At 35.5% G+C, this 25,825-nt stretch overlaps 1 protein-coding gene across 1 annotated transcript in view; it reads right to left on the bottom strand.

Annotated features, from left to right (window-relative positions):
* DNAH7 (dynein axonemal heavy chain 7) overlaps positions 1 to 25,825 on the bottom strand; it is a 225,823-nt gene that overhangs the window by 141,358 nt on the left and 58,640 nt on the right. Inside the window, 6 exon segments of the mRNA XM_054566705.1 lie at positions 5,492 to 5,660; positions 8,262 to 8,371; positions 11,817 to 12,029; positions 15,065 to 15,205; positions 17,952 to 18,150; positions 19,647 to 19,840. Of these exon segments, the coding sequence (XP_054422680.1) occupies positions 5,492 to 5,660; positions 8,262 to 8,371; positions 11,817 to 12,029; positions 15,065 to 15,205; positions 17,952 to 18,150; positions 19,647 to 19,840 (1,026 nt within the window).

Below are 25,825 nucleotides of genomic sequence, written 5' to 3'. Positions count from 1 at the left end.
CCATGGGACACAGGGAAAGCAATCCTAAGTGGGGAATTCATAGTATTACAGACAAAAGAAAGAAAGACAGAGAGGAAGGAAGGAAGGAAGGAAAGGTGGAAAGGAAGGAAGGAAGGAAGGAAGGAAGGAAGGAAGGAAGGAAGGAAGGAAGGAAGGGTGGAAAGGTGGAAAGGAAGGAAGGAAGGAAGGAAGGAAGGAAGGAAGGAAGGAAGGAAGGGAAAGAAAGGGAGAGAGAGGGGGGAGAAAGAGAAAGAAAGAAGGAAAGAAAGAAAGGAAGGAAGGGAGGGAGGGAGGAAGGAAGGAAGGAAGGAAGGAAGGAAGGAAGGAAGGAAGGAAGGAAGGAAGGAAGGAAGGAAGGAAGGAAGGAAGGAAGGACGAGCTCAAATAAACAATCTAACTTTACACTTAAAGGAACTTGAAAAAGAATAACGAACAAAGCCCAAAATGAGCAGAAGGAAGAAAATAATAAAAATAAGAGCAGAAATGAATGAAATAGAGTATAAAGAGATACAAAAGATCAATGAATTCAAGAGGTAGTTCTTTGGAAAGACAAACAACACTGACAAACCTTTAACCAGACTCATCAATAAAAAATGATAGAGGACCCAAATAAATAAAATCAGAAATTAAAGAGGAGAAATAGCAACTGAAACCAAAGAAATACAAAGGATTATAAGAAAATATTATGAACAATTATATGCCAACAAATTGGACAACTTGAATGAAGTGGATAAATTCCTAGAAACATACAATCTTCCAAAACTAAATGAGGAAGAAACAGAGAATATGTGTAGACAGACTGCAATTAGTGAAACTGAAGCACTAATCAAAAAATCCCAACAATTTAAAACCCTGCAGCAGATGACTTCACAGGAGAATTTAGCAAACATTCTGAGAAGAACTAACACCTCTCCTTATCAAACTATTTCAAAAAATTCAAGAGGATGGAAGGTTCCCAAGCTCATTTTATGAAGCCAGCATTTTGTTAATTCCAAAACCAGATAAAGGCACTACAAAAAAAAAGAAAAGTATAGGCCAATATCCCTGTTAAACATAAATGCTATAATCCTCAACAAAATATTAGCAAATGGAATACAGCAATATATTAAAAACATCATACACCATCATCAAGTGAGATTTATTCTAGGAATGAAAGGTTGGTACATTTGTAAATCAGTAAATGTGATTCACTACATAAATAAAATGAAGGATAAAAACCACATGATCATATCAATAGATGCAGAAAAAGCTTTTGATAAATCCAACACCTATTTATGACAAAAGCTCTCAGCAAGGAATGAATAGAGGGAATATACTTCAACATAAGAAAGGCCAGATATGACAAGCCCAAAACCAGCATCATACTCAATTGACAAAGTCTACAAGCATTCCCCTTAAGATCAAGAAGAAGATCATGTCCACTTTTCACCTATCTTATTCAACATAGTATTGGAAGTCCTAGCCATAGCAATCAGACAAGAAGAAGAAATGAAAGTCACTCAAATTGGAAAGGCAGAAGTAAAACTGTCTTTATTTGCAGATGACATGATACTGCACATAGAGAACCCCAAGAGTCTACCAAGAAACTACTAAATTCATAAATGAATTCAGCAAAATAGCAGGATACAAAATTAATATCCATAAATCAGTTGCATTTTTATATGCCAATAACTAACTAACAGAAAGGGAAATTAAGAAAACAATCCCATTCACAACTGCTTCAAAAAGAATAAAATACCTAGGAATAAATCTAACCAAGGAAGTAAAAGTTCTGTCTCAGAAAACTATAAGACACCGAAGAAAGAAATCAAATAAGATACAAATAAGTGGAAGCACGTACCATGTTCGTGGACCGGATGAATTAACATCATTAAAATATCCATGTTACCCAAGGCAATCTATAGATTCAATGCAGTTCCTATCAGTATTTCAATGACATATGCACAGAACTAAAACAAATATTTCAAAAATTTATATGGAACCACAAAAGGCCCCTCATAGCAACAGTGATCCTGAGAAAGAAGAACAAAGTTAGAGAAATCATGGTACCTAACTATAAGGCCATTGTAAGCAAAACAGCATGGTACTGCCATAAAAACAGACACAGAGATCAATGGAACAGAACAGAGAGCCCAGAAATAAACCCACACCACCATAGCCAATTAATATTCAACAGAAGGAGCAAGCACATACTATGGGCTAAAGATAGTTTATTCCATGAGTGGCACTGGGAAAATTTGGCAGATATTTGCAAAAAATGGAACTAAACCACCTTCTTATACCATACAAAAGAATAAATTCAAAATGGACTAAGGACTTATTGTTATACCTGAAACCATAAAAATCCAAGGAGAAAACATAGGCAATAAAATATTGGACATTGTTCATAGCAATATTTTATGAGATAATTCTCCCCAGGCACAGGAAACAAAAGAAAAAATAAACAGGACTACATCAAACCAAAACCTTTTGCACAGCAAAGGAAATCATCAACAAAATAAAAAGACAACCTACTGAAAGAGAGAACATATTTGGTGATAAGGGGTTAATATCCAAAATTTATAGAAAACTTTCAAAACTCAACACAGACACACACACACACACACACACACACACACCCACCCACAAACAATCCAATTAAAAAATGCGCAAAGATCCTGAATAGACACTTCTCCAAAGAGGACATACAGATGGTAAATAGATATATGAAAATATGCTAAATGTCATTATCATCATAGAAATGCAAATTAAAACCACAATGAGATATCACCTCACACTTGTCAGAATGGTTATCATCAATAAATCAACAAACAATAAGTGCTGGTGAGGATGTGAAGAAAAGGGAACCCTTGTGCACTGTTGGTGGGGATACAGCTTGGTGCAGCCACTGTGGAGAGCAGTGTGGGGATACCTGAAAAAATGCAGGCTGGTGCAACCACTGTGAAAAAAATTATGAGATACCTCAAAAAATTAAAAACAGATCTGCCATTTGACCCAGTGATCCCCCTTCTGGGAATATAGCCAAAGAAACCTAAAATGCTAATTTGAAAGAACATAAACATGCCTATGTTTATTGCAGTGTTATTTACAGTTGCCAACATATGGAAGCAGCCCAAGTGTTCATCAGTAGATGAGTGGATGAAACAACTGTGGGACATTTACATATGCAATACCACTCAGCTGTAAAACAGAAAATCTTACCCTCTGCGATGGTATGGATGGACATGGAGAACATTGTGCTAAGTGAAATAAACCAGTCAGGGACAAATACCATATGGTTTCACTCATATGTAGAATCTAACGAACAAACTGAACTAACAAGCAAAATAGAGAGACTCACAGATAGCAGGATGACAGTTATGGGGAGGGGACGAGGTCAGGGGGTGGAGGAATGGAGCAAAAAGGGAAAAGGACTCATGGGCGTGGACAACAGTGTGGGGATTGTGGTGGGGAGGTAGGGATAAAAGGGGTATGTGGTCATGGAAAAAATACAATAAGAAAATTAAAGCGAGAAAGAGGAGGCTGGGTGGGTTTCTTCTGCAGTCCAGCCCCAGAAACCATGGAGATGCCAAATAAGAATCATCACTTTGAATGACATAAGATTTCTTTTATTTTTATTTTAATTTGGGCAAATTTTGGGCCTACATGAGTAAGTTCCCTGTAAATCACATTTTTAAAGAGGCAAGAAGAAAGCAAAATAAAGTTGCATTTGTGTTACATGATAAAGTTGCATTTGTGTTATATCAAAAAATAAAAATAAAAAGGAAAAGAAAAACTGGAAAATCAAGCCTGAGTAGCTCAGTCCAAAATCAGATTCACTTTTTAAAAATTTTATTTAACAAATATTTGTTGAAAATATATTCTATGTAAATTGTATATGTACATATGTATGTTTCATTGAGTGCCTGGTATGTGCCAGGCATGATGCATGGCACTTTTTACATATATTTTATGTAAGGAAACTAAGACTACATAAGATGTTAAGTAATTAGTTCAAGTCCACACAGCTAATAGTGGCTGAACTTGGATATGTACCCAGTTCAATCTATTGAACTGTACTAGATGAACATGAAATCAATGCATGTCAAAAAATGTTCATTTTCATTACTTAAAACAGATTCTACCTGTGACTTTCATCTCTAATACACGCTATAGTAAAAGGTTTAGAAATCATAGAGGACAGAATGCTCATGAAGTCACACTTTCAGTTATATAGATTGTGAGGTTCTTAATAGTACCACCCATATTTTTTTTTAATTTTATACCTCCATTATTCAGCATAACCTAATCATAACACAAAGTGTCTATATAATCAATAAATACTTATTGATAAGCGAAATTAACACCATCCAGTGTATGAATTTAAATTAAAGAATTAAAAATCCATTTTATAGATTCAAAAATTAGGTAATACATACCAGGCATTGCTTGGAACATTTAGGAATATAATGACTACTCAAATTACATATATAATCTTCTATGTTTGCTATTTCTTTCTTAAATAATCATTATAACAACATTGCATTTTATTACAGAGGATGATTACAATGATACTTGGTCATTCAAATTATTTTGATATTTCATTCATTATAATTTTGACTTTTTGAAAACCAATTCTAATTGTTTCAACATCACAAATGTAGAGATTTTTTTATATTCCAAGTTTGTTATAAAATGGCCAGGCCATATTTCAGCCAGGAACAGTTTACTGTATGGGGTAGGATTGGTAGAATCTTTTTTGTTAGTTCATTGTTCTTTTCAATGTTAACTTCCTCTGGAGAAATTTTGGAAAAGTAAGGATTACAGAATTTTTAAAATGTACTTTGAAAACTACAGAAAAATAGAAATAAAAGAAATAACAGAGCCCATAATCCCAAATGGAGAATATTGTGTTTAAATGTACCACCTAATGTTTTAAGAAATAATAGACTGTAGCAACAAAGTGCTCAACTGACAAGCTATTCATAGGTTTAGAGATTTTACATTTTAATCTTCCTTTTGCAATCTTATAAACTCATGAGAGTGGGATTCTGACTCAGAACCCAGAAAAAACACACACACACTCTCAATGGATTTTTAAGTTGGGAAAAACAGGTGAACTAGAAGGTGCCTATAGAACTGAATTACTGAATCATACCTTGTTAATAACATGGTCCACAGTTTAAAAAGTCTTCAGATTCCCACAACATTCACATGATGTAGTAATTCTCAAATTTTTATCTGCCCCAATGTCTTGAAGGGACACCATTCAATCCTATCAGGAATATTGACCCATGACAGCAGGACTGGGGAAGGAGGTGGGGCTCCTTTTCAAATAAGCTTTAGTATAACCGCATTTCTCTTGAGAATATTGAGATGGTACTTTAATTTTAACTTTACTTAAACTACAAAGTCTCTTACTTGCATTAAAATAAGTTTAATTATAAATAACCTTCCTCTTTAAGCAGTTATCATATAGTAAAAAAAAAAAAAATGAGGTGTCAATTCTAACCTTAAAGAATTTTCCTAAGGCCAGATAATCCAGCCCATCCGAGCAGTTGAACACAACGCATTGCTTGGCTACAGCTTTTGCCAAGTCTTTGGTAGTTTCAGTCTTCCCAGTGCCAGCTGGGCCCTCAGGCGCTCCCCCGAGGTGCAGGTGAAGGGCTCCAAATAAGGTTCTGAAAGATAAGAAATAAACAATCTTTTGTAAAATAATGTGATATTTTCATGTACAGTCTGAAGAAGAGAAAGTTTAAACAGAGCCAAATTTCCCACATCCTCTTCAATAATTTCTTCCTTCCCACTAACCTCTGAAATTCTTTGTACATTACTTTGTTACTATATTTTACTTCTGAATAGTTGTATATATGATGGATTCTAAACAAATCCACTTTTGAAATTCGATGCAGACTTCTGGTCAACATGGAGAATTCAGCTCACTTTGAACCACCCAATTCCTCCACTGCAAGCATATGAAAATGCTATACACACACACACACAAAAATACACAGGCATATTTGAAAGAGTGACAAGAAAACAGCCAATGAAGAGGGAAGGAAAAGCTGGAAAAGCAATTAGGTGCTAAAGCTATAGAAGTGCATATTGCTTTGGTATCTGACTATCACAAGTGCACACATATTCACACAGAAACAGAAAATAAGAAACCTCAAAACTGAGCAAGGTGAGGAGCTAAAATGGACCCACCCTTATCAACCTAGAAGGCTGCGTTGTATAAAAGGGAACTAAACTTACTCCAGCAAACTACTGAGGAAAGAGGAAAAAAGAGTCAGCTACAGAAGAGACAGGAGCTTACCCTTCATGCAGGGCCTGATGAAAAGCCTGCATTATGCATGAAAATGAAACCCAAATTTCTATTGCCCATGGGCATATGTAACCAAACTGAAAAATTAACATTAAAATTTTACTCTGGACCAGTGGAAACCCTAAAGGCTTCCTCAGTCAGAAACGTGAAATTGCTCCCTATGGACACCTCCTCAGCTGAGAACATGCAAAAATGAATGGGGATACAACCCCTGCTAAAATGGGCTCACAATTAAAACTTGAGAGACAGGTCAAAGTGAAGAGTCAGGCTTGCAGAGGCGAAGGCACATGGGCAGAGGCCTGGGAGTGTTACTACGTCTGTGGCAATCTGCCCTCTCTCATATCCCAGTGCTTTGTTCAGCAAGATTTTATATAAACAGCAATAGACACCAGAAAATTGTAAGGAAAAGGGAGCCAACTTCATAAACTTGAAAAATGGCAATAAAAATATAATTATTGAACTTTTAAAAATTCAGTCAATAGATTAAGTAGTGGAATAACCATGAAGAAACAGAGAATTGTGCATTAGAAGGTAAATATGAAGACACCACCCGGGAAGATACATAGATCTAATATAAGAAAAGTTAAGGGACATAAAAGAATGAAGAAAGAGAATGGAGAAGAGGTAAAATTTTAAAGTCAATGTCTGACACTGTGGAAAAGAGTAGGGCGTTTCCTCAAAAAATTAAAAATGGAACTGCCTTATGACCCAATGATTCTGAAGAAACTTGGAGCACTAATTCGAAATAGTATGTGAACAGAGGGAAAGGCAGATGGTGGAAGTCATAGAGGGTATGCAAGGGATAAATGGTGATGGAAGGAGGCTGAACCTGGGGTGGTGAATACACAATACAATATATAGATGATGTATTATGGAACTGTATACTCGAAACCCATATAATTTTATTAACCAATGTCACCCCAATATATTCAATTAAAAAGTTTAAAAAATAATATATGCACCCTTATATTCGTTGCTGCATTATTTACAACAGCCAAGATTTGGAAGCAGCCCAAGTGTCCATCAGTAGATGAATGTGTAAAAAAAGCTGTGGTATATTTACACAATGGAATACTACTTAGCTGTAAATAGACGGAAATCTTACCTTTTGCAACAGTATGGATGGACATGGAGAGTACTCTGGTAAGTGAAATAAGCCAGTCAGAGAAAGCCAAATACCATATGATTCCACTTATATGTGGAATCTAATGAACAAAATAAAGTAACAAAGTGGAGACAGACTCATGGATACAGAAAACAGACTGACAGCTGTCAGAGAGGTCGGGGGTTGGGGTCCCGGTGAGAAGGGTGAAGGGATTAAGCAAAGAATAAAAAGAAAGACTCTTGCTCATAGACAACAGTATGGTTATTGACAGAGGAAAAAGGGGGGTGGGGGAGGTACAAGAGGGTAAAGGGAGAATAAGTAGTGATGGAAGGAGACTTGACTTTGGGTGGTAAACGCAATACAGGTGATGTATCAACATTATGTAGATAATGTCTTATCAAATTGTACCCCTGAAACCTATAAAATTTTATTAACCAATGTTACCCATGGCTGGAGGTACAGACCTGGGGATCTGTTAAAGCCTGAGAAGGAATGAGAACATTCAGGAAATCACGAAGCATCAGGCAAATCATATTATCACATGAACTCAGAATTCTGGAAAATCCTGTGCTTCAGGAGAGGGAGGAGGAGGTCTCAAATGATCCAAAAAGAAAAGTCAGTACGTTTCAAGAAGACAGGATAGATGAACAATGTGAAAAAAACAACAACACAGCAATACCTGACAATACATAAAACTCCAGAGCCGAGAGGAAGAAGCCAGCAGGGAAAGAAAAATTGAAGATCAAGTTGAGAATAGAATTAAGGGTCTAGGAAAAGGTAACATAAGGTACATTTACTGAGTGGGAAATAATTTGGTACTGTATAAGAAATAAGTGGTCTAGGGATGTTTACCTGTAACATCTATCAGTGAGTGGAGTAATTACCAGCCTAGGGGAATTACCCAGGTATTCATAGCCATATCGTAAACCAGCATTAATCATCTTTGTTTCCAAATTACTTTCCTAGGATAAATTAGATAAAAGAAAGTTAGCTTAAATAATAGGATTGTAAGCAATATGAAATCTCAAGCTCTTTTATAGATAATAGCCTTTTTATAAACATCTTTAAAATTCACTTTTAAAACATTTAATTCAGTAGAAGAATTCAATATCTAATTTCCTTGGCTAATAAATTGAAGTCACTGGCTTCAATTTTTTCCTATAGACTACCTTTGGAAAATATATTTGTTCCTTATCTCTTCTGTATTTTCTATTGTTCAACCTTGCTAACACTTTTAATTTTATTAAAGTATAGTTAATATACAGCATTATAGTAGTTTCAGGAACAAAACACAGTGATACTCTATTTGTGTATATTATGAAATGATCACAAGTCTAATTAATATCCATCATGATACACAGTTACAGAATTTTTTTTTCCTGCAATGAGAACTTTTAAGATCTACTCTCTTAGCAACTTACAAATATGTACATCACATCCTAAAGACTTATTTATTTTATAACTGGAAGTTTGTATCTTTTAATTCCCTTTATCCATTTCTCCCACCTCACCCTCATCCCCAGCCTTTAGCACCTACCAATCAGTTTTCTATATCATGAGCATGATTTTGTTTTGTTTGTTTTAGACCTCATATAAATGAGATCATATAGTGGTTGTCTTTCTATGTCTGACTTATTTCACTTTTTACAATGCCCTTAGGATCCATCCATGTTGTCACAAATGGCACGATTTCATCATTTTTATGCTTGAATGAAATATATATATGTATCTCCATATATCCATCCCAAACTTTGCCACTACACTAACTGTTCCTGTTCTTCCTGCCTCCAAATGGTGACTGCCATTACTAGCCACCCAGATGTCCTGATAAAAACCTTCCTTCCAGATAACATTTCTGATTCCTTTAGCCAGTGAACAAGAGAAACTTTTAATGACTACATCAGACTTAAAAAGTCTGATTTGCAGATTCTATAGATGTATCAGTAATCTATAAATGCAACTATATATGTGTGTGTGTGTATGTGTGTGTGTATATATATATGCATGTTGAGTGTGTGTGTGTGTGTGTGTGTGTGTGTGTATATGTGCATGTTGGGTGTGTGTGGGGGGTGTGTGTATATAATCACATCTTCTTTATCCATTCATCTGTTGATGGACATTTAGGTTGTTTTCATATCTTGGTTACTGCAAACAATGCTGCAATAAACATACATTTTTTTGAGTTAGTGTTTTTATTTTCTTTAGCTACTCAGAAATAAAATGGTTGATTCATATGGCAGTTGTGTTTTTAGTGTTTGAGGAACCTCCAAACTGTTTTCCATAGTGGCTGCACCAGTTTATTTTCTCACCAACAGTGCACAAGTGTTCCTTTTTCTCCACATCCTCACCAGCATTTGTTATCTCTTATATATTTGATAATAGCCCTTTCAACAGGTGTGAGGTGATACCTCATTGTGGTTTTGACTTGCATTTCCCTGATGATTAGTGATGTTGAGCACCTTTTCATGTACCTATTGGACATTTGTATGTCTTCTTTGGAAAAAGTCTATTCAAGTCTTCTGCCCATTTTTTAACCAGATTGTTTATTTTGCCATTGATTGTATGAATTCTTAATATATTTTGCATATTAACTCCTTATCAAATATATAATTTGCAACTATTTTCTCCCATTCATTAGGTTGCTGTTTCATTTTTTTATTTTGGATGGTTTCCTTTGCTGTGCAGAAGCTTTATTGCTTGTGTAGTCTCACTTGTTTATTTTTGCTTTGTTACCTTTGTCTTTGGCGTCAGAGTCAAAAAATCATCACCAAGACCAATGCCAAGGAGATAACTGCCTACTTTTTTCTAGAAGTTTTATGGTTTCTGGTTTTACATTCAAGTCTTTAATACACTTTGAGTTAATTTTTGTGTATGGTGTAAGTTAGTGGTCCAGTTTCTTTGACATGTTGCTGTCCAGTTTTCCTGACACCATTTATTGAAAAGGTTGCCCTTTCTCCCTTGTCTATTCTTGGCTCCTTTGTTGTAAATTAATTGACCATATAGTCATGGGTTTGTTTCTGGGGTATCTATTCTGTTCATCAATCTGGGTTTTTCCCCCAATACCATACTGCTTTTGATTACTACAGCTTTGTAATATAGTTTGAAATCAGGAAGCATGATGCCTCCAGCTTTGTTCTTCTTTCTTAAGATGACTTTGGTTATTTGGGGTCTTTTAACTTCCATACCAATTTTAGGATTGTTTGTTCTATTTTTGCAATAGCAAAAAAAAATGCCGTTGGAATTTTTATAGTGATTTCATTGAACCCATAGATTGCTTTAGGTAGTATAAACATTTTAATAATATTTCTTTTTCTAATCTATGAATACAAAATATATTTTTATTTGTGTCTTCTTCAGTTTCTTTCATCAATGCCTTATAGTTTTGAGTATACAGGTCCTTCACCTCCTTGGTTAAATTTATTCCTAGGTATTGAATTCTTTTTGATGCAATTGTAAATGGGATTGTTTTCTTAATTTCTTTTTCTGACAGTTCATTCTTCTCCTATATTTCTAATCATTTGTTCAATTAATTTTCACTATAGAGTGGGTATTATCACCATTTTACAGATAAGGAAACTGATGCTAAAAGAGAGTAAGTAACTTGCCCAAGTTACACATCTGGTAAAGGGAGGACCTGGCATTTGAAACAGTGATTCCACAGTCTGAGCTCCTAACCATTATACACACTGCCGCTCATATATTTTTCCAAGCTTCTGGTTCTTGTACCTTCTCTCCTCTTACTCCGTATGTCCCAAGCATTTCACAAAAGTGAATATAATGAGAACTTTAGAGTCCATATCTCCTGTCATGAGCTTTCACTTTTCACTCATAACAGGCCTAACCTTTTCCACTGTACGAACTATACCTGCTCTCTCTACCTCCAAATGGTGACTGCCAACACCAGTCACCGAGATGCCCTGATAAAAACCTTCTTTCCCGATTATGTTTCTGGTTCCTTCAACTGATGAACAAGAGAAAATTTTAATGACTAAATCAGACTGAAATAGTCTGATTGGTGTATTCTATAGATGCATCAGTAATCTATAAATGCAACTTTAAATGACTAGTTCCAACATTTTGCAGATTCAGCAAGCATAATGACTCATTTAAAATGAGTAATTTTTTTAAATTACTCATAATTTGTGTGTGTCTATATGTGTTTATGTATTTCTATATAACCATACATTTGGATGGATTTAGATACAGAATACTGTTTTTATACAGATGATACAGATATAGTTTTTGGCTGCCTTAATCTTCAATCTGGAGAATGCTTGTTTGGGTATAGTCAGCCATCAGCAAAAAATCCTGTATTACTGATACTATTTCCCATGTGAGCAAGTAAGCACAAATTAAAAAGCTATGAGCTGAAATTGCTATGTAATAACGTTCAGTAGTATCACTTACTTGCCAATAGTACCTAAGCTGACTTAACCATTCAAAGTCAGAGTCATCACTAACTTTTTTATTAACAAGTGATGCAAGGACATCTCTAGCATGGACATCCAGCACCACAAGGGCTCCCAGAGTAACACGGTTCTGCTTGGACAACTGGCCACGGACCAAGGTGACAATATCATCGATTTGTCTGTTACATTTTTCCAAGTATAACTCAAGAGCCTGAAAGAAAATAATATATGATTACTCAATAAAATCAGAATCCTTCTGAATAAAAACACTTTGAACTAGCATGTATACAAAGCATTTTCTACATTTTTATCATGATTTTCCATATGACATAATTTTCAAATATTTCTGAACACAAAGGAATTAAGTGAACAAGCCCTATCTGGCTAGATATTGTGGACATTTGTGGTTTTTGTCTACCCAATATTCCTTCCTTTCCTATTTCCTCTGCTCTGTGCTCTATGGCTGTTTTCACCTGTATGCAATTGGAAGATAGTGCAAGCCTTTATCCCACTGCAGAATAAAACCTGCCAGAGACCAGTAGAGATGAAAGACAGACGATGAAAGAGTAAGTGAAATAGCGCAAAAGCCCTAAGATCCCGATCCAACTGCTCCTCCTCAGATCACGCGAGTCCCTCTAGGACTCTTGCATGCAATTTCTGAATAATATTTGTGCCACTCAAAATGTAAAGATACTAATGAACATCTAACATTTTAGTTTAGGGTGAACTAATACCAATCCTAAGGACAAGATTTGCTTTGAGGTCTCTTTTCTGGTAGGTAAATGTAATTAGTAAGTTTAAAAAAAGAGGGAAGGAGGTTAATTAAAATCCAATTAGAATCAATAAAAACTGCTGTGCTTAAGGGAAGCTCCAGCAGACTAATGTGGTCGCTTTCTTCACTACAGTAATATTTAATAAACGTTATGCATTGAGTATATTTTGCTCTTTTAGGGCCAGTTAAGTGGCAGCAATGAATCTCAAAGTGGGGATACTGTTCGGGGTGGCAAATTGTATTTTTAAGGGGCATTTTATCTTTTTTTTATATTAAGGAATCTTTTCTTCAAAAGTTTGGTGCTTGAACACTGTAGCCATTTATGTGATTTACACGATTAATTGCTATTAATTTACTTCAAAGGTAGTGAAAAATATACTTCTATTCCACCCGTGTTTAAATAACCATAAGCATTTAAATTCTTGGAGCCAATTAATGAATTTAAGTATATTGAATATATAAATGAGTAAGAACAATTGTGATCCTCAGAACAGAAGCCATGCCAGCTGGTGCATCTTAGTTTCCTCATCAGTAAAAGTCGAGATCTCTGAAAGCCTCACCAGTTTTCACATCCTGTAGTTCCACACAAGGCATTAAAAAATTTTAATGTTTGGACCTGAAAGTATAAATTATATGTCCATAAGAATTTATTACTATCTACACTAGCAGAATGTATTTTTAGATACTAAAAAAATGGATTGAGATTTAAAAGTTAGCTTCAAACTGTGGTCATCTGAGCTCTTTAGGAACTATGTTGTATGAATCAATCAGAACTCAGATAAAGTAGATGGGAAAATAAATCATCATATTGGTAGTATTTGTTACATTTGATTCCTTGTAAACCTTTCTGCACAGTGAACTAATGAATCTGAAATTAATTACCATCATATTTAGCCAAAATAAATCATATCTGTAATCAAATGTTTTCATTATACCTAGATCCCTCTACATATACAAAGATACACTGACTCAAAATCACATCAATATTTGCAAACCTCAAGCTCTGCGACAGCTGTGATTCTTTCATTCATTGTACCCACCCCCTCAATGCCTCACACAGACTAGTTCCACAATCAACATTCACTGAATAAAGATATGGAAACACAGATCCTGAGGTGAACAGGTCCTCTGGGAGTGCTAGCGTAGCATCGGGCTCCAGACAGCTTGGGACGTTTGAGGGAACGGAAGCGTCCAGCGTTCTGTAGGCTGCCAAGAGTCTCCAGCTGCTCAACCAAAGTCATCACTTTCAAATGTGAACCACACATTAATTAAGGGAAAAAATTACCAACACACAGAGTACTAAAACATATGCTAGCCTCCCATGATAGAACCACAGGCAGTGGATGAAGGGCATGCTAACACAGGTTAATCACAAGCAGATTTTTTTTAAAAAGAATTAATTTTTAAAGACACATATAAAGCTTAACTTCATACCACAAAACAGCCAGGGAAGCACCATCAAACACAATGGAAGAGGGCAATTGGGCAAGGAACAATAACAAAAGACTGACTTGCCAACTCTTGCTAAGGTACTGCTTCAGAGGACCTCAAGTCTATGGAACTGAGTCACCCTTGAGGCACAGGTTCTCGTTTTGGCTTTCTCTGTGAATGGTCCATATCTGTACCATATTACATGAATGGGAATAGGCTAGCAAATGTATAAATAAATAACTCCATCTCAGTATCAGTTGACACTGTTGTAAACCAAAACACTCTTTGTATCTGAATGCAACAATATGAGAATTACAGGCAGAGCAGAGAGTTTTGAGCAGAGGGCACATTGAGAAGGTACTGACACAAACTACCTGTCCCTTGAGATTCAAATTATGTTTGGGAGTTAAGTAGAAGCATGAAAGGATTATAGTTAACCCTTTAATGCTCTATCTCAACCCTTATCTGTTCCAACATTCTTGGAGTAAGACCAGGAAAAAAAAATACGGTTTTGACAGAGGGGTAGAGGTTTGATAAACACTACCTTTAAACACTACCTGAAAAACACTGGAAGATGCCTACAAATGTAGCTGATTTGCTCACATTTGCTTCTTTGTTACCTCCAGATGATTTCCCTGTGGTGATGAGGAATAACGCTGGTGAATTGGGGGGGCCAGAAGGAAGGAGGGAGATACAGAAGGCTACTAATTAATTACTAACATGACTTCAGTACTTTCTAAATTCATATACCCAATATATTAGAATATTTAAAATTAAGCATCACTCAAAATATTAAGTTATTTATTCAAAAGCAGTATATTAAAAATAAAGAAAAAAGGAGTCTAAATGAGTCTGATACCTTGTCTTCAAGACATAAAGAAGAATTATCCTTTCTGAGTCTTAGTATTTTATTTTTAAAGGCACAAAAATGTATATAAGAACAAGATTGGGACTCAAGTGCCCTTGACTTTTTGAGTGGACTGTCTTTATTTATAATAACTACTGAAAAAATGCTGACAAATGTAGGGGAAGCAAAAGCTTACCTCTTGCCCCACTGAAATAGCTGTTTGTACTTCTGCTGTCCAAAAGGTCTGGGATACACAGAGGACCGTCTGTCCAGGCCAATCCCTTACCCAGTTAACTCGTTCATAGTGTATATAGGCAAGAATTGCATCTTGAATTACCTAATTGAAAAAAATGCTAAAGATGAACAGTTTCACTCCTGAATATGCTATACAATGAAGAGCTAAATGCCAACAGATTAATTCATACTGATCAACTTTTTATATCTTAGCCAGTTATGAAGACTCAAAACATAGGAGTAGACTATTTAAACACAAATTTGAATATGCATATTTATGTATAATATGCATATTAAATATGCATATTATACATGCATATGCCTGTGAGCAAAATAAATTACATAACACTTTATTTTGCTGATATATGATCAATTTATGTGAAACACACTACATCAAGTATTTATTGTACCAACTGTATCTAAAAATATCCTAGATACTTTTGGATCAAAGAGGCACAGGTGATTTTATTGCAAAGCATAAATTCAAATATTTCCAAAATTAGACCCGTCGAGTTCACAGGCAATAATTTTCTTGGAGCCCCATCAGGTCCCCCGTCAGCCACGCACATATGTGTGCGTGTCCTCTCAGGTAAACCACACAATTTCGCTGAAGTTCCTCCTGTGTTTGCAGATCTCACTCCCTTCCAATTCCATAGTTTGATACCCAAAGCAATGATGACGGGGACTAATGTATAATTCATTCATGGAGAGTTGAGAACGGCTAAATCAGGAAGCCTGATTCATGTACTTTGCTACATATGTTTTCAGTGGACTGATGCATCCATTTTTTTTCTACCAGCCATTAGTAGGTAATATTTTCATCTGTTTATGTATCAATCAAAAATAGTAACATCATCTGTGAGGTGATACCCATTTTTATATCTGAATTTCAGAAAAAAAATCAAAAAAGAATTTTTCTTAGAAATATATAAAAGTGAAACTTTTGGGATTCTAGTGTAGCTAGTATGTCTATGGAATTGAAGAGAGATGCTATTGATAGTAGGGAAAAGTTAAAAGACCAAGGAAGCCACAGAAAGGGCAGGTGAAAACGAACAGCAGAGAGATGGGAGGCACATAGGAAAGAAGGCAGAGCAGAGATATGCCAAGGGTAGAGTAAATATGTGTTCTAGAAGGACATCGTGGAGAGAACAAGAGGAAGACATTAATATCTAAATCACAAACTTTTACACAGTTGGATGAGGAGAAATATGATTACCTAAAGTCCTATAATATATGTAAAGTATATTACTGTATCTATGTATGTAATATACATATATGTGTGTGTATATATATATGTGTGTGTATGTGTGTGTGTGTGTGTGTATACACACATAAATTATGTACATTTTGGGGATAGCAAACTACATTAAACTTATGAAGCCTAGAATGATAAAGGGGCAAATGTGCCAAGAATGTGACTTTTTTGTTATTTACAAAAGACATAAAATTCACTTAATTTAGGTATGCAGTAGTCTTTCAAGTATGCAAACACATATACCACAACAAAAGTTAACACATATTTCTCCCATTCATATTTATATTGCATTTGCTTGCATATTTCACCAACACAAACTTACATATGAACATTTGGGGAAAATATCTCCTACACAATTCCTTGCCACCCCATCTTAATGATCTGAAATGGTAACTGAAATATTTTCTTTAAGCACTTCGACACACAAAATCAAATGAGGGGTTGAAATAGTGTATGTCTAAAATAATGAGTTTTCACCATATATATCAATTAACCAACCATATAACCCAATTCAATGCTGTTTAGTAGCGGTCATAGTGAAATTCACTTGTATCACTAACATCTACAAAAATGGGAACGCTATTTCTCAATACTTAGCACGGCCTGTGAAAGCTCGCCCTCTTTGGCCCAGTGGTCCTCCGCATGAGAATTATCATAATCAAATAAATAATTCAATCAAAGAAGCTAATTATATGTATAAGGGCATTCACTATAACTTAATCCATAATGGGGAGAAATGGGAAACTGCCAAAAGATTTTACATCTATTGGGAAAATATTATGTAAGCAGATATTAAACCATATTTTAGAAGAGAAAGAAGCACTAAGACTTGTGATATCCATTAAGCATCCAGATTCTAATTTCTTTTTCAATTATGTGTGAGAGAATCTGAAAAATTAATAAAAGCTGTTGTTGATTTAGACCTAATGCCATGTTTACTCTGCATTTTTGCCCTCACATTCCCCTGCTTAACCATGATTTTTATTCTTGATAAGGAACTTGAATGCTAAGTCCACATTATAGTATAAAATGAGTTTAAATGCTCAATCGATATCAATTTGTGACCATAACTTTTGTGAACATTTTTCCACTGACAAAAATAATTACAAGTGATTAGGTGATACTGTGTTTTATGAGGTGATATGAAACAATATGAAATTAGCCTTAATAATAGGACATATTCCTGATTTTCTAACATTTTGGTACATGTTTTGTATATATACGGAACAAAAGGATTCACCACAGAAACACACCTGTTAAGGAAATTGATGTGAAACTGTAGAGAGGCACTTAAGACAAGACTAGAGATAGACTGTGTGTAGCCCAAACTGTGTCTGATTAATGATAGAAAGCACTAACATGTGGCTGTAAGAAATTAGACAGATTCATGACCAAAACCAGTATAGATGGCATTTCGTTCCACTTTTCAAGTGAGTCACTGTAAAATTAATATCATAAACCATACCTTGGCCTTTAAGCTATCTATTTAAATTGGTAACTCATGCCTCAATTTCTATCTAAATAATAGTGCATTTATCAATGATACATTTATATTCTATCATCTATACTAGAAATAATAAATACAGCCAGCTACCTTGTGGACGGATTTAATCATAATTCTCTCTAATTCAACCAACCACTTTTCCACTTGACCTCTGGCTTTGACTGTAGAAATGGTCTCTACAAGTTCCACCACTTCTCCTTCACTGCTCTTCATGTGAGTAATGTCTAACGTTTCTGTAAATTTTAATTTTGCAATTCCTTCAAAACATTTCTTCAAGTGAGGTTGTACTCTGTCAGGAAAAAAAATAAACATTTAAGAGAATTAACCAAATTAAAGCAATTCCGTAGATATCAGTGCACCAATCCCCATTCCAAATTCATAAATGTGTATTATGTGTCAGGCCCCTGCTAGATGATGCTGGAGAGAAAGTGCTGAGAAAAAAAGACACAAACCCTCTCTGCATGGATCATACAGTCCCGTGAGAGGTCATCATTAATTCAATAATCACAAAAAGATCTGTAAAATTATAATTACAATAAGAGCTACAGGAGAGACATCCATGAGGCTTTGTTTCTAACACAATGAATCAAAAGATTTAAAAGTAATATAAGGAGCAAATGAATCTTGACTAACAAATAGTACACTAATCTGAAAAATCTTCAAATACATGAAAGTAGTCATTTCACCTGGGATCTTCACACACTGCTTGCAAAATGTGGACTAAGTTTAATGCTTTATGTACTGTAGAGGTTACTAAATCAACTGCTCTGGAGCTACCTAACTTAGTCTTTTTAGTCTTTTGTAATATAGTTGGAACTGACTAACCTCTCATTTTTAACACATTACCAATAACCAATTGAATATGTCTTTCAGATGGCCAATAAAGAAGCGGAGTATAAAAACTCAAATGGAAATCTGAACCTAAATTGATCTCTTTGTCTGAATCACTTGTCTCCTACTTTGAAGATACAAGATGCAAATAAACTATTTAACAAACATCTACTCACTGTTTGTTATATACTATATACTGTTCTAAGGAATCAGTACTCAGCATTGAGGGGAAAAAGTAAAAAATCTCTTCTATAGTGATGCTTATAATCTGCTAGAGAAAAATCAAACAGTAAACAAATAAAATACATTATACACTAAGACAGATGGTAAAAATATCCCAAAGGAAAATAAGGCCAAGAAGGTAGTCCAGGAAGCGTGGCTAGAGAGAGCTGGAAGGGGCTGCCACTTTCCACAGAGTGGTCAGAAAAGGCCTCCTGAGTGGCAGACATTTGAGCAGGTTTGCACAAACACCTATGGGAGGTAAGAGAAGTCTTAGGAATATTTGTATAAGGAGCATTCTAGGCAGTGAGAACAAAATACTGAGGGAGGAGGCTGCCCCTTCTATGGAGGAACTGCAAGGACTGCAGCAGTGTGCAAGAAGAAAACTATGGGGAGAGGAATAGGAAGAATAACGGGTAATGCAAACCATTGAGGGCACTAACTTTTATTCTGAATGTGATACAGAAAGATGATGCGTTCTGAAAATATCCATAAGGGAATATGTGCTAAAATAAGAAATCGACTCCAAGAGTCATCACATTTGGAAAAATGTCATTCAATGATATCACTTACATTTTAAATAATTGTCTTAAGTTTATTATTGATAATATCCATCATAGTCTTTTTAAAAGTTGTTCTATAAACAATTATTCATATATTTATGTTCTACCTTATTACAAAAAATAAATTCAAGCAGATAAATTTAGCCGTGTGTTACATATGTAAGTTATTTACCTAGTAGGATCTTTAGTCTCAGATAGTATCTCAAGAAGTTCATCATTAGACAAGAAAAAAAATCTGGGGAAGAAGAGACGTTTCTTTTCCAAATATTCATTGAGTCCTTTAAGAATGAGCTCCAAAAGTTCATTAGATTTTTTCAGCCTTTCCAGTATTTTCTCAAGAGTTACAACTGTCAGAACATGTTTATCCTAAAAATAAAAAACACTCAACTCAAAAATACTATATATTAACTTTATATGCATATTACATTTGAAGTTACATGTCTTTAATCAAATGAAGTTTATGCAAAATTTAAAGTAAATATTTATTTCTAAAAAGTAGTCTTGCATAATCAATGCCTCTTCAATTATGTAAAAGTCATGTTGACTTGATTCTCAGCGATGCCCACAAGTTCTCATTCTAAGTTGGAAAGTGTGAGAGACAGAAAGTAAGCAAGAGGTGGTGAGAGCTGGGAGGAGGAGGGAGAGAAGGAACACTGAACTCACTAGGACAGGAGGAAACAAAATAGTATGGGATATGTTTGTCTTTTATTCTTTGAGGAAAAGTGCTCTAAAAAGATGGCATCATTATAATTATTATTTTGGATATTATTGTTATCAACAATAATAAAACAACACAATCCCTGTTTTCTAACTATAGGTTAAAAATTAAGGGCTTGAGGGCAAAGAGCAAGGAGTTTTAGATAAAGATCTCACGTGGCAAATAACTGCATTCGAAACTACTTTATAACATTGCTTGCTGAAGGACTGAAGTTCAAGGTGTGTTCTTCCCGAACAACAGAGAGTAGGACAGTTCTACCTTTAAGTTATGGATTTCTGAATGCCTATGACATGAAAGTGTCACTATGACTTATTTGTTCTAAAGTGATTCAAATACAATCAAGTATTTTTTTTAAGAAGTTCGCTTTTATGCCGTAGGATTCAAAATAAGATTTATCATCACAAGCTAGTCTTGAGAACCGATATGTTAAAAAAGCAAATAATTTAAAATAACCATATAAGTAACCAATGAGTTTATGAAAATCTTTAGAAATATATATTAAAATACAATCTAGATATAAAAATTCTTTTTTAATATTTCTTTTTCTTTGGTACATGATTGATGTCATCCAGGTCAAGTCTTGGTCTCATAATTCAAATTCAGTTTTCACCATTGACACCAATGACAAAAGTAAAACAAGTTAGGTATTAAATAAGCTTAAAGGCATTACAAGAGGCGCTAAAATACACGAGGGGTTTGCATCACCAGGCCAAATAACAAACCTCGTGAGAACACACCAGTGCATTTAGTAATATAAGTAATCAGGCATTTTAGAAAGTTTATATGAAATTAGATCAAGAGAATATTACTTAAAATTAAACATAGAATTTCAAAATTAACTAATTAAACTTATTTTTGTTACTCAGCCACAAATAAGAGATAAACCAAAAATGTCAGTTGCAAATTGTTTCATACAGAAATTTCATTCTATTGCAGGAGTATATAAAATATGTTTTTGTTAATATACTTAGAATGTGGCTGAAAAGACATAATTCTTTTGTCTTAAATTACAACAATGTAACTTGGAAACAGCAATTTAATCGAAGAACAAAATAATTATCATTAATACTTGTTTTCTCAATAAAAGAGGTTCATAGGAAATATGAAACAAATTATTAGATTCATTTACCTTTGAAGAGCCACAATTTTCGAAAGACATTTTATTATATTTCCTAACAGTTTGCTTCAAATGAACATTTTTTTAAACACAGAAAAAAGAAGCATGCCAGAAACTGGGGTCAAAATGTAAATGTGCAATTCATTCAATAATAGATTGAATGGTACCCTTGTACTCTTAAATCCAAAAACCAAAATGCTGTTCTTAGAGTGCCACCTTCTGGAAAAATATGCCATTCTTCTTGGGGGAAAAAAAGGCTGAATGGTTGCTAATAAATGTGAAAAATTCCTTTCATAAATTAACAATATTTGTTTTTATTCTCAAAGAACTTATTGCATGTTGCTATTTTGGATGTGAGATTTGAAAGTTAAAACAAAATTTACTTATTTAAAACAACATTTCATGTTTCTTTCCCTAGCTATTATAGTTACAAAAGAAATACCTCTGGAAACTCTCAGTATTCAAGTGAAAAAAAATATTTTATTGAAATCCTGAGATCAAAACTATTTAACCAGATTAGCTCAATGACTCTGAGATAAATGTGCTAGTTCTAAATAAACATAGGAAATAATCTATGCACCTTTGTATATGAACTTTACGGAAGAAATCATCTCATGCCTGGAAACTAAACTACCTTCTCTCTCTTCCCATGAGAAGTAAGCATAATGAAGACTGCGTCCGATCAAGGAAAGCACAGACCTCATTCCTACCCGCATTCCTTCTCATTACCTGTGTCGCCTTAACCCAAGGTAAGCAAATGACCTTGGGTCTCTTATCTTTCAAATGGGGAAAAGATCTCTCTCTAAAAGTTGAGGACCAAATGACATAAAATATTTAAAGCATCTAATCTGGTGCCTAGATCACATACATACTTGAAACTACTCTTTCTATTTTCCTTCCGTGGCCTGTCTCTTAAAGAGAAAGAGGGAAGCAGACAGGTACTAATCTAGGAGAAAATGAGGCACTTACACCATTCGATCAGTTATTCTGGAGTTAAAATAAATATTTTATAATCTGTCATCCTTCAGGTAAAATATTTATCATAGTAAAATAAAATGGGCTTTTAAGCCCCTTTAAGCACTGCCATACACCCCGGCGCCGAGCGGGCACTCCGGCACTGCTTGTTGAGGGCTCGGGTGAACGGAGGGTGAGTTAAGCCCACAGACAGACGGAGGGCCTCAAAAGCCGTGCGGCCCCCGTGACGCATCAGGCTGGCATTTATTAGCTGTGTTCTCAGGACAGAAAAATACAATGTTATACAGGAAGCTACTAGCTAATTGAAACGATGCATGGTTCCCTTGACACTTTAATTACTTTCTATCCCTTGGAGGGGAAGAAAAGGAACTATTAACTGTCATTGTTTTGGTAAAAGAAAGAATTATACAAATTCTGTGTCTTACTTCACAAGTATCACCACTCTTATCAGTTCAAATGACAATCTGCAGTTGATTTACATTTCTAAGTCAAATACCTGTGATACCAGGGCCTGAAACTTTAATTTGGGGATATAGAGAGAGCATTCTACTTATTACTGCCCAGAAGCTTCACAGAAAAGTACAGTTTCATACACTTAATGGCATTAAGCTCAAGCCAGTTCAGTAAACTTCTAGAAGCAAAAACTTCCTAATCAGAAATCCTTGGACAACAGCAAATGGTAAGATCTTCATTAAACCTTTTAAGCACTAAGAAAGGAAATGTGGGTTCACCAAGTAGACGCAAAAACTGCCTGACAACTCTGACATCCTTTGATCTTACCAAGAACAAAAAATTTTTCAAGACCCAAGATGTTTCTAGATTTTCAGATTGGAGGGCCTACTATCTAAAATTGAATTTTCAGAGAGGGTTTTTCAAGGGAAAAAAAACCCTCAGAATTCTTAGAACTAGCAGTAATTCAAGGGTCAAACTCCAACTATTCATTCATTCACTTAGCAAACGTTTATCAAGGGCCTGCTACCTGTCAAGCCTGGGTCTTAGTGCTTGGCCATGACAGTCAGTAAAACAAAGATCCCAACCTCCATGGGGAGACAGGTGGTAAATAATAAATGTAATAATCCATAAATCATAGAGTAAGTCAGAAGGTGATAGGTGCTACAAATAAGAAAAAGGGCGAGTGTTAGGAAAGGGAAAGGCAGGTTTCTATTTTAAATATGGTGCACCCATGTTAGACTCTTTATAAAAGGAGATATTCGAGAAAAGACTTCAAGGAAGCAAAGGCATTAATTAGCTCTGCAAGTACTTGGAGGGACAGCATTTCAGGAAGAGGGTCCAGTAAGTGCAAAGGCTCTAGGGCAGAGGGTGTTTGGCATGTGTCCTTAAAAAAAACAACAACATAAAAAGGAAGCCAGTGAGGCTAGAATTAATAATCTAGTAAGGTGGAGAGTTATAAGGACAGAGAGGTAAAGGGTAGGATGAGAAGATCAAGAACTTCCTATTTGATGAAACCATTGATAGGTCCCCATACAGAAGCATTCCTTCCCTGAACACTAAGATATTTCCACTAGCAAAATAAAAAAGTTGGGAAGCAACATTGTGAGTAGTTTATTGGGTGACTTGCTGAGAATCGTCATTCTCATTTTCACTCCTGAGTTCCTAGACCCATGTACTCTCCCTCTGCCTATGGAAGAAGCCAAATATCTGGATCTGGTTGAGAACATATACTATGTATCCTCTAGAATTGCACCCTAAACTTGCAAACTATTGTCCTCCCATTGGTATAGCAGTGAGTCTTCAACATGAGACATTCCACTTTTTATAAGGTCAACGCTCGCATTAGGACCTGTAAATCTCATGAATGTCAGTCAGTTGCCTCATTTCCCTTGTAATGTGAGTTCCTTAACAGAAGCAATGTTGTGTGGAAACTGTGACAATAAGTCATTCAGTAAGTCAATGAATGACAGTGTTGGCAGAAGCTTGGGATGAGAGAGGAAAAATCCATCTGATGCAGACAAACCACTCTCCCCTTCTATGTTGAAAGAGGGCCGATGTGTTTAATTCCTCCTAAATTGTTGCCTGGTCCCTTCAGGTGTGGTGCTGCAACAAGAGAGTTATGTTAGTTTCTGCTGTTGGCAGCTTTGGGCACTGAGCAGTGTTGGAAACAGGTAGCCTAGGATGACAAGCCTCTCTGTAATTTCCATCTCTGCCATCATGACTTCTTTGTTTATAGCTAGAGTGACCATATATCCAAATTTGATTAGGAGAGTTCTGGTTCATGCTTGCTTTATAGGCTTACTTATTAATTGCCTTAACTCTCAAAAGTTTCCCAGCCTGGACAGTATTATTATTGGTTATTCTATTCACATTATTCAATGTGATTATTCACAGCTCACTGTGTATACACTGGCATAAGCTGAGTGACATTCACAGAAGAGATCAACTGGTCAACTATATATTTAAGTGCCTCTTGTCACAGTGCTGTCTTTTATTAAACACTTACACAGAGCACAAATATACTCATATTCTAGTCTATTCTGTGATCCCTTATTCCTCTTCCCCAGACCTCCTTGTTACCAAAATTTCAATCTTATTTCTTCTAAGTTCTTGATCATGTAGCCAAACTGTTGACTGCTGACCATGACCAATGTAGATCCATACTTCTGACACTTCCCTTTCTAAGCCAGGTTAAAAAAAAACACTAATATATTTATTGAAGTTGTGCCCACTAGAAGGATCACCTTGCTACTTCCCTTTAGGCCCCTTAACTGGGGCTATAACTTTCACTTCTGTATGGTACAAGGATATTCTGCAGAAACATCTATAAACTAATCTCTGATTTATTTAAACCATGTCAAGGATTTTCTGGCATTTCAACTGTATCTAAGTATGCTATCATAGAAGCCAGGTTTTGGTCAAAAAAGCAAATAAACAGAACCATTCGCATCTCCTTGACTAGCCCACTGAAACCAGTATCTCTGGTAAGTGCGCTCACATCAGCACTTTGCCTGCATGTAGCAGGTTCTCTCCTCCCTTGACAAGCACGATTACAATACACTTCCTTCCACATTCTTCAGGCTTCTGACAAGGCTCAAGGTACCGACACTCAGTCAAACCCACCCAAATGTGCCACTGTTCCCAATGCTCACCATCCCACTCTTTGCCAAGAAGTAAACTACTTTTCACACAAATCTGGTAAGGCTGTGAATTAAATTATATTGTACCTTGACAACCCATTGGATCAGGCTCTGTGGCTCATTTTTGGCTCTGTCAAGCTCATAGCTCTGAGAAGTAGGAGGCTCTTGGAGGGCCACCACAGAAGCCCCTTAGTCCTTTGACCATGTCTTGAGTTTGCACCCTGAGTGGCACCATTTATTTCTTTAATTTCTCCAGTGTTTCAGAGCCCATCTCACACCCTCCGCATTTCAAAGTCCTACTGCGTTGACCTATTCCAGCAGCCACTTGGTCCACCACAGTATTGCCTGTAAAACAGGCTCTTCATTAAGAGCATAACTTAAGTAAGTGATTTGAGTACTACATGAGAGATACCACCAGAGTTCCATTTTCAAAAGTGAACTAGATTTTC

The sequence above is a fragment of the Pteronotus mesoamericanus genome, unplaced genomic scaffold (assembly GCF_021234165.1).
Source record: "Pteronotus mesoamericanus isolate MK-2021 breed Mesoamerican mustached bat unplaced genomic scaffold, CSHL_Meso_final contig_179, whole genome shotgun sequence".
NCBI lineage: Eukaryota > Metazoa > Chordata > Mammalia > Chiroptera > Mormoopidae > Pteronotus > Pteronotus mesoamericanus.
This window is presented reverse-complemented; position numbering and strand designations above follow the sequence as displayed.